Below are 13,301 nucleotides of genomic sequence, written 5' to 3' on the forward strand. Positions count from 1 at the left end.
TCTCTCTCGGTTAGAATGGTTCTTTCAAAGCGACATTCATTAATGTCGTCATAGAATGGATGTTTCGTTGGTCTTCGCGTTCAATGATATAATTTCTAGCTGCAGACTATTAATTAATATCAAAGACTTGTTCTTATTTTGTCGGTATCAATAGTCTAAAAGTTAACCACGTGGTATGGTTCACTTTCAGTAGAGTACTTGGATGGTCAAACCTATTGGCCAACTCGCCATGGAGTGGAGGCCGGGTCTGAAGAAAGTAGATCAGGGTATAGTTTTATAGTGAACATGTCACATGACGCCTGGTCCTGTCTGTGTCCCTGGGGGCGTGCCGATGACTGAGTTAAGCTTGGTACAGAAATACAATTCTATCACATTAACATCAGTACATAGCATCTCAATGTATTACAAATAGCTTTATCCTTATTAATACATTCTATACAACCATGTGGATGCAAGTCTCAAGGCTGAGGCTATTATATAAACCGTTTTATGGTAATATGGCTATATTGTCTCTTCTGAGTATCACAAAATTGTACCAAGCGGACCAGTTCGTAGCTGGATTCTTCACCAATCTTTCATACCTTCTCCAGAACCTAAATGTCATTCGGTTCCCCAATTCTGTGAGTTGGAAGAATTTCCTGTGTCTCTCTATGGGACATGTGGCAAGAGATTCTCCTCTTAGAGTTTTACAACCCTTTCACACAGGGCCTGGGTGGGGGGAGGTAGGTTGGGGGATGGTGCAAGGGGGAGGGGGTCAACTGTCCTCCCTGTACTCAAAGAGGCCAACGTCATGACACTGGCAACCAGCGGATTGTGCAGCTTCAAGACAGTATATGTGTCAATGAGGTAAGAACTGACTAACTCATTGTCTTTAACTGTATTCTTCATCTAATCAGATCTCAAACACTTTATTAATTAGGTTATCACCTGTAACTTCCAAGTTATTTCTTATTGTGGGAAGTCAATAACTGTCTCATGAAATCTGATGTGTCAGTATTCACCTTCCCTCCTAGAAGTTCATCATGGTAATGGAACAGAGAAGGTGTATGAGCTGATGCCTGGGCCAAAGACGCAGCAGGATGCTGTGACAGACTGCAGGACAATAAAAGGCAGAGAACTGCGAGTATCTGTAACCAGAAAGAGCAGGATGCCTTTGAGGTGACTAAAGGGATCACCTGGATTGGACTAAAGCATGAGTACAAGCTATGGGAATGGTCAAACGGGGAACCATTTCAGCAATGTTAACCTACCTGGAGAGGTGGAAACCATGTACAGCTGAACTCAGACAGAAAATGGACATCAAAATATTGCTCTAATCAAAGTGCTTTCCCATGCTATGGAGGTGAGTTCAACATTGTAAGAATGTTTTCAAACTTTTCAAACAGTCAATCAAATGACTAAATTGTATATAATCTACACAAAGAAAATCCTAGTTTGCTAGGAGTACTTTGTTTTTGTATCAATGATAAAAATGACCGGAAACTTCAAATGTACTTAAATGTATATGTATCCACCAGCCCTACTTCAACTGGACCTCCCTCTATCAAAATATCCACCACAACACCCACCACTTTACTACCTACTACTACTAATGGACAGTCCACCGCCTTACCACCTACCACTACTAATGGACAGTCCACCACCTCACCAACTATCACTACTAAGGGACAGTCCACCACCTCACCACCTACCACTACTAATGGACAGTCCACCACCTCACCAACTACCACTACTAATAGACAGTTCACCACTTCACCACCTACCACTACTAATGGACAGTCCACCGCCTCACCACCTACCACTACTAAGGGACAGTCCACCACCTCACCAACTACCACTACTAATGGAAAGTCCACCACCTCACCAACTACAACTAATAATGGAGAGTCCACCACACCACCAACCTCATCTTCCAGTGGACAACTGACCTAATCAGGTCCCACCTCCCCAGACAGGAAGCCCGCATCCTCCCCCAGTAGTACAACTTCTACACTCCATCCTGGTGAGTGTCAGACATGGAGCTACATTCTGTACCAATCTGTACAAAGGTATACAGGTGACAGTTGTTGGACTTTTAATGACAGACAAGTCCTTGAGAGTGTTTGTGGTTTTGTGTTAGTGAACTTGCATTAACATGTGTGCAATTTCATTTGAGTTTTTTTCCATGCAGATTACCTGCACTACTTCAATTAAAATTGTCTTTTTTTTCCTAAACTAGGCAAGTCAGTTAAGAACAAATTCTTATTTACAATGACGCCTAGTAACAGTCAGTTAACTGGGCAGAACGACAGATTTTTACCTTATCAGCTCAGGGATTTGATCTACAAATGATCCCATCACTCTAACCGCCAGGCTAACTGCCGCCCCGAATAATCCAACCCTATGATTTAAGTGGAATTAAGTGGTGTCTAGTCTAAATCGACGTTATCAATATTTTAAGCAGGACTGAAGGAGTCAATCTCAACTGTCAATGACAATGAACCTGACATCTTAGAAAACAACTTTTGACCTAATACTGTTTTGATTTTCAGGGGGGTGAGATGTTTGTGACATCTGTAATGTTGACACACAATTGCACTGATGGGCTGTATTTATATAAACTCTGCTCTCCAAAATATAAAGTCAAATCCATTTTTTTCCAGGTGCAGCCCCTGACCTCTTTTTCAGTCAGCAGTCCTTCAGTCCTTCAGTGACACCTGAGCAGTCGATCCATGTGAGTGTTTATACTTATATACTATATCTTTAATGCTTTAGTGTAAATCCATCTAATATTGTAATATTGAGCCCTAACAATCAACCTTAACTGGGTGGTAGTAACTGCTGCTCTCTGACCTGTAAGGGCCATAGACAGACTGAACTTGCCTCCCTGGACAAGATAGACTGCTCTCTGAAGAGATTGTTCCTTTGCACTGGAAGGCTATCATTTTTTTGTTTTTGTTATATTTATATATTTTCTATGAACAGATAGAAAGAGAGGATGACAGTAGGGATATATAGACAGAGGTTGCATCAACGGGCACTACGCCAGATTCAAACTTACACTGACACCCTAGGTTGTGGCATTACCACTAGACCAGACAGGCCACAAGACTGCTGCCTTATTGGGGTTAATGGGGTTTATATCTGTAAGACAGGTGCAGGGATGGCATTTTAGAACCAATAGGGTCCCACTTTATCAAGTACTGTCAGATGCCGGAGAGGAACGCTCCATGTTGTCTAATCCACTGTCAGATGCCAGACAGGAATGCTTCATGTTGTCTAATCCACTGTCAGATGCCGGACAGGAATGCTCCATGTTGTCTAATCCACTGTCAGATGCCGGACAGGAATGCTCCATGTTGTCTAATCCACTGTCAGATGCCGGAGAGGAACGCTTCATGTTGTCTAATCCACTGTCAGATGCCATCTCTCTCTTCCCACTCTTACTAGGGACAAATGCAAATGTGTGTTCATGTGGTTTCTACTATGAGATAATATTTCCATACGGGTAAACATAGAATACAGAGGCTTGAACTACACAGTTACAAAGTAATTTACAGCCTTCAAAGGACATTGGAAGAAAAGTTAATTATTGTAAATAAGCTGAAGCCACTCAAATGAGATGTCTCATCTTACCATTCCTATGTCCTTCTAGAAAAGAGAATCAAGCAGACCATTGTAAGGATGTCTCTGAAATCTAACTCAGGAGCTGACCTCAATGACCCAGTGGTAAAGGAACAGATGTGGGAGCAGGTACAGTAGTCCTACATCTCCCACATCAGAAATCAATGTCATCCTCACTCATTTCACTCTTCTCATATGATCTCAAGTTTATATTCCTATTGATCATATTATTCAACTCTGATGCTTGATTAACATAGGAGGGCTGCTGGCTTTATCTGGTTTGATCACATCTCACAGATCAGAAAGGAGTTTGCCAAGAACGGGAACTTCATCCAAGGCCTACACTAGAGATAACTGCTGAATGGAGACGTTTAAAAAAAATCTGTTGATCTTGGAAGCCCTGTAAGCACCTTTTTGTGTCACAGTTATGAAAATGACCCTCCTTATGTTTAGTCTGTTGTTCCGAGTCACTTGTACAGTGGGTTTTTAGTTTTTGCATCCAATTGACAGTATGGAAATTAAGTAGTGTGTGTGTGTGTTTTCTTAGGTCAGTGTGGGTCTGGATGAAGAGGACCAGACATGATAATGCAACAGGAGAGGGATAGAAGGTCCAAGAGAACTAAAATAGTCCATTATAAGATTATTAAATCATATTTTGTTTACGTTATTCAACTTATGAAAGTTAGTATATTTATATTAGGCTAGATTTTACAATGTTTTGTTATTGTAACATAAAATTATCATCTACATTTTTGTTGGTCTTTGAATGTATTGTGATGATAAAGCTTGTTGTACATGAGGACAATTTGATTAGTGAAGAGAAGAGGATTTTGTAGTTAAACCACCTACGGTGACAACTTTCAGAGAGATGTTCAGAGAGTTAGTCTTCATTATGAGAACAATTCTTACACACTCACTTATGGATGTAACTGTCGACATTCTTAAATAAAATATGTTTGATTAGGAACATAAGTATTACCATTATTTTCACCCTCCAGCAAGAATGGTGAGATGGAAGTACTAATCACAACAATGTAAAACAAAGTGCCCACTTCCAGGGTCTATGGTTCAGAGAACTGTAAAGATGGAGACAGACAGGTTGTTGTGGATGTGACAGAATGACAGTATCCATGTTATGAAGCTAAGCAACATTTTTAGATATCATTAGAGTTTTCCTTGGTGTCATGGTTTGTTGACTGTGTCATCTATTACAGTCATAAACACAGTCTCATGGATAGCAGGGGAGGGGTGTGGGGTTCTTGCCCTTATTCATGTAGTTGATGGCTGTTATACATTAATCAACTTGATAAACCAACCACCATGATCACTTAGCAAAGGTTCTAAGTATTTGACACCCCACATTTTATTTACAATGTAGTTATTTAGCAAATGCATTTATCTAAATAGACGAACTAAAATCAGATCCTGACCACTGGTAGCACTGGGATTTAATCAAGCTACCTGTATGGACTAGAAAGTGTTCATACTAGAACTATGGGCTTTTACACTTCCAGAATTACAGTACATTGCTTTGTTTACACATTTGGGATTTCGACTGCCAGTATCGGAGGATATCCAAGTAATACATGCATGTTGGGAAACACATTTCCATTACATACTCATACAACTGTGTAACAGGACAAATATAAGCACCACCAAGTTATTATTATACAGCCGTGCAGTACCACATACAAGCAGACTCTGAAAATATCGTTTTTTTTAACTTTGCATTGGGTTGTTGGAAGGCAGCCTGCTTTGCATGGCGCTGGGAGAACTCACTGACACAGGTTAAAACGATATCTGTGTTGGTTTACTTCTTTTTTTAAACACACATATCTCATTAATCAGAGGTCAGTGGATATTGTACTGTATGATGCATTTTTTTTTTTTTGTGAAGCCCATGTCCAGTGCAAATACAATTAATTGATTTGTGGTTCCCAAATGTACTGCACATTATAATGACAAATGTAAACTTGATACACTGACAGAAATGTGCATTCGATCAGGCAACTTAGATGTACTGTATTAAAAAAAAACATGTATTCAGTCCACTACAATAACAGAGAAAATACATTAGGCCTATTGGTCAGTTTTTTATACATGGAGGGAGGGGTTGGAGCAGAACTTTCAGCCTCACCTGGGGTGCATTCAGTATGATAAAATGTTGTGCCTTGTTGAATTCAACGGAAACAATACTGTACTGAACAACCAGTTGAAAAACGTTGTGATTACTATGGCCCAGAGGGCAAGTACCGAATAGTGTGCTGAATTAGTTTTGTGATGTCAAATTGTCACACCCATATTGATCAGGCCACACCTCACCACACCCACCAAATGGAAAAAAACATATTTAAAAGGCTGTTGAAGAACGGTGAGCACTATTTTGGGGGAAGATGTCGATCATTACAAAACGTCACGCAACGTAGCAAACATTGAATCGAACTGAACACACCCCTGGTTACCTGGTCAGCAGAGAGGGAGGAGAGAAAGACACCTCTATAAACTCATCTCTCTTTTCCCTGTCTCCCTGTTCCACAACCAAACTGTAGGGAGGCAAGAGGACAGCTAACTGGGTAGGTGTGCCATCATTTCAAGCTACATGATACATTTGTTTGATAAATTGAAAACATCAAATGATTTTACAGTGTGCTTTTATTTGAAGAGATGAAATACTTACACACATATGATTAACAGCCTTTGGTAACTGTTTCGTACAGGTTCGCTTAAATTATTTCAATGGTGCTATTTTCTTAATATTCTGTGTATTTAAATGAAGTTGAGACTGACTAGAGGTCAAATCTAATATTAGATCAAAGTTAGAGGTTTTTTGTGTACATCTATTATGCATATCATAGCCATTTTGTGAGAGTCAATAGATTGAGATTAAGACATATTCAAATTAAATCCCCATCACATATTTTACCTAAACTTAGACTATACATTTACGTGCTACTTTCAACGTGCATGTCTGGTTAATCAAATTGTATGCCATGTAGCTGTTCCATAGAGTTACTGCAATGCTACTTTGGTAGTCAAATCACATTTTCATCCCTTTCTTGTCATTTTGTTTAACTGGATAGGTACAACACTGCCTGTGTACTCTCTCAGAAGGAAATTGTGCACATTGGTTCAGACTTTAAATTAACCTCCTAGACACAGACAATTCTTTCATATACATTTTCTTCTACATGAAATCTTACAAACATGTCTGAATTTGCAAATTGTTGTGGTTTTTCACCCAAAATTATGTTTCCTTTTAAATAATTTTTAAAAATGTACTTGAAAGGTAGGGAGAACTGATGGATTGTGATTCAAAACATGTAATATTTTGTTCACAGTGGTCATGATACAGCCAGTACTTCTACTCCTGCTACTGGGTAAGAGATCAGATGGGATGAATATTCCTCTCTTGGTATTATCAAGTAATGATAGGGAATTCTGCCCTATGTTCATACAAGAGACCACAGGACATTTCTTTGATCAGAGGTTAGTTTGTTTAATAATGATTGCAACCCGGAGTATTCACTTACAGTCATTTTCAAGTAACACACTCAGTTCAAAAGATGGTGTTTTCCCTTTCTATCCCCTACTGAGGATCACCCCACCCAGGGTGATGTCCTTTAACTTTAATACCATATAAGCCCATAATAAATAGTTGCTAATACAAAGATGTCTCTGCTAGGCGGAGTTCAGCTTATTGTTATTTGCAGTTAGTTTCCCAATCCTTCTTCCTCCTATTGCTACCATGTGCTAGCAGAAGTAAGACTGGAACATAGTATCAACACGAACTGAAAGTATAGTTTCAACACACAGACATCCGACTTCTGTACGGTTGACCTCTTCATGCACTTACAAAGTGTCTACCATTGATTCTTAATCTCAAGCTAAAGCAAAACATGAATCATTGTACTTTTGTAATTACTGGTGTTCCTATAATGTACAGATATTATAACATTCCTTTCAGTAGCCCCTCTGTCATGACTTTTGACAATATTCAAAATAGTAGTGTGTCACTACTGTCAACATCCAGTTACATACAATGAGCCACAGTACATCCACACTGACATAGAAATAACACCTACAGAACAAGATATTTATTTTTGTATCTTCTTGTCTTGGTCAACACATACAACAGAATACCAAACACATACAACTGAATACCAAACACATACAATAGAATACTACCCAAAAGCTACAGTACGAAGCTTCCAGTGTCTAGAAACAGAATCAGTGACTTTTATGAAACTGAGCCATCTCCTTGTCTTTGGACAAGTTTATGTCAGTGACACAAAGCCTGACCAGTCAAGTAACTACATGTTCCTGATTTAACCTTTTACCCCACAGCACGCAGGTCCTCACCAGTGTTGGTGACTGAGGTATCAGTACTGGAGGGAAGCTCTGTGACCCTTGTCTGTGGGTCCTCTGTGAAGGATCGTGGGTATTACACATGCTGGGGCAGAAATTGTGGTAACAGTTGGTGGTATGGATGTTATTGTTCTAACCCCCTTGTGGAGAAGAATGGAGTTAAAATCACATTCAATGACCCTAAAATGTACAGCCTCAGCGGGGAAGACCTCACCATTTCCAACATTCAGGACAGCAGAAATTACTGCTGTTGTGTAGATAGCAGCAATTTCCCTTACAACGACCATGTAACATACTACAGTCTAAAGGTAGTAAAAGGCAAGTGTTGATGACTCATTGTTATTGCTTGTTGCATTTATTCTCATTATGAGCAAAATGGAGGTTTAGAGTATTTACATTGGCTACTAGATACTGTACACCACACACTGTAACATGCTGCATTGTTGATTGGACCTTTAATGGCATCCATTGTCCAGGTAGTATAGCTGAATATACCACTGATACCTTTTGTCTCTCTAGTCCAGTCTTGTTCATTCTGCGTTGTGTCCTTCTATAGCCAGGTTTAGTGCTGGTAGTTATGGTGCTGACCTGAGTTATTTAATAAAAAAAAATAGGAAGTGGTTTCTGATGTAAAATGTCTTTGTTACACAGGTTGTGAGAGGAACCTAATGAATGGAGTGGACCTGAGGGTATATAATATGGAGAAAGCATTCGTAGCCCAAGATGCAAGTCAGTGCAGGCAGAATTGCACCAAAAATGTCAATTGCCAGTACTTCACATTTGTTGGGAAAGAAGCAAACATTAACCAACTTAAGTACATGCTCAAAAAGCTTTTTAATTCTTTATTTTAACTGTTCTTCTGCAAATAAAGGCTTTAGAAACATGCCTGTTATTTTGGACATTGCGTTAATAAGTAACATCCTTTGTGATATTTGTCCCACAGTGACATGTGTTTTCTGAAGGTCTCAACTGGGGATAGGCATGTCACAATACAGTACTTCCAACATGCAACCTCAGGCTACTCTCTGAGAAACTGCAGTGGTAAAGGTGAGTACATACAGTTAATGTATATGTGAGTCATATATTTCTAATGATTATAGGTAGACTTTGTTAATAGGCTCTATTACCGGATAACATAGACATGGATATCAAACTCTGTCACGTTGTGTTTCTGTTTTTCCATCATCTCTGCTGAATGTTTACTATCAAGGATATCACCAAGCACTAGAGTGTGAAGTGACTCTATATTCTTGTGCAGTCTATAAAGAGTACAGTAGGTAGTTAAGTCTTTAGCCTATATCAATTCTGATTTTGGAATGAGATTGCAAATGTATTAATTTCTACATGCACCTGACACATGCTCTGTAGCTTTCACCAATGATATCTCTATATTACTCTGCTATCAAACAGTATGTGTTGCCTATATTGTAGAATAGATAGTGGAAGCTAAAGATGGTAATGTTTGCCACGCAACACAACAAGCAGTCTAATAAACATTTTCCTCTGTATTTTAAACAGTCACCTACTCAGCCAAAAAGTACAGCCTTGTCCTTAAGGAGAAAGACTGGACCGATGCACAAGAGTACTGCAGACAGCACTACACAAACCTGTCCATCATTCACACAGAAGAGGATTGGAGAACAATTAAATCCACTTTGGGTAATTTCAGTGGTGATGTGTGGATTGGGCTCCATAGAGATAAGCCTGATCCAGATGAAAAGTGGAAGTGGTCTGATGGAGAGGACTTCATGTTCTTTAACTGGGCATCACACTTTGGCGACTTCAAGGGTTATGAGTGTGTCATCTCCGCTTCATCTCACTGGCAACCAGAGAATTGTGCCGGTGATAAGCAGTATGTGTGTCAACAACTAGGTAAGCATCTCTCAGTATATATATATTTATATACTACTTACAAAGTGAGACATAATCTGCTTCCTGGGTTATGTCTCATGCAATCTGACTAGTAACTTCATCTTCCCCTCTATAAGTTCATAATGGGAATGGAATAACAGAGAAGAATTATGAGCTGATGATTGGAAGTACAAAGTGGGAGTCAGCTCTGAAAAACTGCATAACAAAAGGTAGAGTTTTGGCCAGTATCTTTAACCAGAAAGAACAGGATGCCTTTGATGAGGTGGCTAAGCATGACCACACCTGGATTGGACTAAAGCATGAGAACAACACATGGAATTGGTCCAGTGGGGAACCATTTTAGAAATGGAACAATCCAGTGCATGTGGGAGATGGAAACTGTGTTATGCTGAACTCAGAAAATGACAGAAAATGGACACCAACAAATTGTTCTACTCAAAGTCTTTTCCTGTGCTATGGGGGTAAGTTGAACACTGAGAGAGTGTTATCAAACTAGTGTTGACAGTCAATCATCATCTATGACTAAGTTGTGTAGAATCTACACAAAGAAACACATTTTTTTAATGCAATGTAAAATGTCCTAACATGATAGGAAACAGGCACTTATATGCTTATAGCTTCCCTGTGGCTCAGTTGGTAGAGCATGGGGTATGCAACACCAGCATGGTGAGTGCAACGCCACGGTTGTGGGTTTGATTCCCACGGGGGGCCAGTACAAAAAAATGACACATTCAAAATTTAAAAAAATGCATGAAATGAAATGTATGCATTCACTACTGTAAGTCGCTCTGGATAAGAGCGTCTGCTAAATGACTAAAATGTAAAAATATGCATGTATTCTACTTCATTCTGACAGATGAAAGTCCACTTAACACCACTGGGGATTTGACCACTCCTGTTACCCCTGAAAGCACCACCTCTACTTCAACTGGACCTGCGTCTACCAAGATGTCCACCTCACCACCTACCACTACTAATGGACAGTCCACCACCTCACTACCTACCACTACTAATGGACAGTCCACCTCCACACCACCAACCTCAACTTCCTGTGGACAACTGACTTCATCAGGTTCCTCCTCCCCAGACAGGGATCCCACATCCTCCCCCAGTAGTACAACTTCTCCACTCCATCCTGGTGAGTGTCAGACATGGAGCTCCATTCTGTACCAATCTGTACAAAGGTGTACAAGTGGCAGTTGCTGGGCTTTTCATGGCAGATAAGACTGTAAGTGTATGTGTGTTTAGGATTTTGTGTTAGTAAACTTGCATTTACATGTGTATAATTTCATGCATTTGTTTTGTACATATAGATGATCTGCACTAAATCAACGAGTCCAAGAGCTGGATCAATGCCCTGGAGTTCTGCAGAAGTCGTGGCTCCAAGTCCAACCTGGTGCACATCACCAACCAGACCGTGCAGGCTGACGTGACCCAGCTCCTGGCCAATGTGGAGCTGGCATGTGGGGGGGTGTGGATTGGTCTGGAGCGGTCCATCTTTGAGTGGAACGCCCCCTGGCTGTGGACCAGTGGTGATGTTGATGAGGTGGTGAAGTTCAGTGAGTGGCACAGCTGCTTCCCCCTCAACCCCATCAATTACCACTGTGGTAAGATGGTCCGGGTTGGTAACGGAGAACTGAAGTGGCTGGATGCTTCCTGTCATCAGGAATTACCCTTCATATGTCAAGGTACATTGCCCAACTTTGGAGCTCCTATTTTAGGGCTTGTTCTGCAAGGTGGGATATTCAGAACGTTGCAGATAGACAAATATTACATAGAACTGTCATGGTTTACTGCAGAATAGAGATGTGCTGTCTTGACTGTCATGTCATCTCTATGCAATGTATTACTTTATGCAATGCTCTGATTATACCTCCCTATTGAATAAGGCTCAACCTACATCCCAGACACCCCCTTTCTACAGCTGACTACTATCTGCATTGCTCTTTCCTCCCTTTAACTCCCTCCCTTTTACAGTCTAGACTCACTCTACTAGTAATAGTCTTTAGAATGAGCCAAAACATAATGGCAAGACCTGGTCATAAAAGATACATCAATGTCCTCTCATCCTGTATATGATGTTTTAACAGATCTCCACTAGAGGGCTCTACATGGCAGCCTGGACAGTCTGCAGACAGACACCACACTGATCTACCAGAGAGACTACCACACTCATGGTCTGGAAGGAACCTGCATTTCAATTCATAATATTTTACACCAATATAACTATTACTATTATTAGGACTTTTTACTGTCATATTTTACATTATATTACTTAATGATACTGTACTTAAATAGACTGACTCATAAGCATTGTTATTTGACCTATAATTTACTGTAATACTTTTATTGTTTTAAAATAGAGTAAAGAAAGGTAAAGTAAAGGGTATTAACTGAAAATGTAGCATTTAACTCCTGTGTGATATGTACTGTTTCAGAACGCTATTTAGTTAGAATGTAATTATTGTTATTTTGTATTTCCTTTCATCTCTGTTCTGATTAAACATCCATTTAGAGTTTGAACATTGTGGGATTTCATTCTTCATAGAAAGTGCATTGAGTTATGAATCAAAAGCAATTTAAATGGTCATAATGTAACCCTAAGATTTGAGAGGTGTTCAGTGATGTCTAGTCTAAATCGACTTTATGATTATTTTCATCAGGACTGAAGGAGTCCATCTCAACTGTCAGCAACAATGAACCTGGTATCTCAGTAAACAACTTTTCAGGGGGGCGAGATGTCTGTGACATCTGTAATGTTGACGTACAATTGCACTGATGGGCTGTATTTATGCAACACTGCTCTCCAAACCACAAGTTCAAATCTTTTTCCCAGGTGCAGCCCCTGATCTCTTCAGCCAGCAGTCCTTGGATGAGTCCTTCGGTGATGTCTGAGCAGTCAACCCATGTGGGTGTATATGCTTACATACTGTTGGGTTCTGAGAATATGAAATATACTTATTCATGTCACTGAGGAAGAGTGGGTAAGATTTACATTATGTCAGAATATGTTATTGTTAGCCATCAGGGATCCTATGGGAGGGATCCTATGGGAGGAGAAGAGACACTGTCTGGTACCAGTCACCATAACAGCTGTGAGTTGGGGAGGAGTGAGCACTTTGGGGCAGAGGCCAGATGAAGTGAGGAAGAACATATCACTAAGGTTCTGTCTAGCAACAGAGATGCATTGGCTTTTCAGATGTGTAGGAGGAGATTCAGCATAGTTAAATATCAGTGCTTGTGTGAATATGTCGTCTAATGCAGCTGTATTGATCCTCTGGGAAGAATAAACTTGGTTAAGCTTTCACAAATGTCCGTAGAGTTTTTACTCTGAAAATTAGAACCTAACAATACTATATCCTTAATGCTTTAATGTAAATCAAACTGATATTGTAATATTGAGTACAGACAATCAGCCTCAACTGGGTGGTAGTGACTGCTGCTTTCTGACCTGTACAGGC

General features: G+C 40.0%; 1 protein-coding gene across 2 annotated transcripts; it reads left to right on the forward strand.

Annotated features, from left to right (window-relative positions):
• The first annotated feature begins 6,128 nt into the window (after positions 1-6,128).
• LOC106576242 (secretory phospholipase A2 receptor) lies at positions 6,129-12,363 on the forward strand. Of its 2 annotated transcripts, XR_001321911.2 has the most exons (8): positions 6,129-6,176; positions 6,942-6,980; positions 7,948-9,015; positions 9,487-9,840; positions 9,957-10,301; positions 10,697-10,978; positions 11,154-11,528; positions 11,931-12,363. XR_001321911.2 is itself a non-coding variant. In XM_045699882.1 (6 exons), the coding sequence occupies exons 3-6, from the start codon at positions 8,637-8,639 to the stop codon at positions 10,181-10,183; spliced, it is 831 nt and encodes a 276-aa protein (XP_045555838.1). In that variant the 5' UTR covers positions 6,129-6,176; positions 6,942-6,980; positions 7,948-8,636; the 3' UTR covers positions 10,184-10,554. The 2 variants fall into 2 exon arrangements, 1 of the variants encoding a protein (XP_045555838.1); XM_045699882.1 differs by lacking the exons at positions 10,697-10,978; positions 11,154-11,528; positions 11,931-12,363 and having other exon boundaries at positions 7,948-8,782; positions 8,912-9,015; positions 9,957-10,554.
• Positions 12,364-13,301: the final 938 nt, after the last annotated feature.

Source organism: Salmo salar, chromosome ssa17 (assembly GCF_905237065.1).
Source record: "Salmo salar chromosome ssa17, Ssal_v3.1, whole genome shotgun sequence".
In the NCBI taxonomy this organism is placed as follows: domain Eukaryota; kingdom Metazoa; phylum Chordata; class Actinopteri; order Salmoniformes; family Salmonidae; genus Salmo; species Salmo salar.

Bases quoted from the DNA above. Each gene is read 5' to 3' on its own strand.
- LOC106576242 (XM_045699882.1), top strand. From the start codon at position 8,637: ATGAATGGAGTGGACCTGAGGGTATATAATATGGAGAAAGCATTCGTA. The intron at 8,783-8,911 runs GTACATGCTCAA...TTTGTCCCACAG, and splicing joins GCAAACATTAACCAACTTAA to TGACATGTGTTTTCTGAAGG. The intron at 9,016-9,486 runs GTGAGTACATAC...TATTTTAAACAG, and splicing joins GAGAAACTGCAGTGGTAAAG to TCACCTACTCAGCCAAAAAG.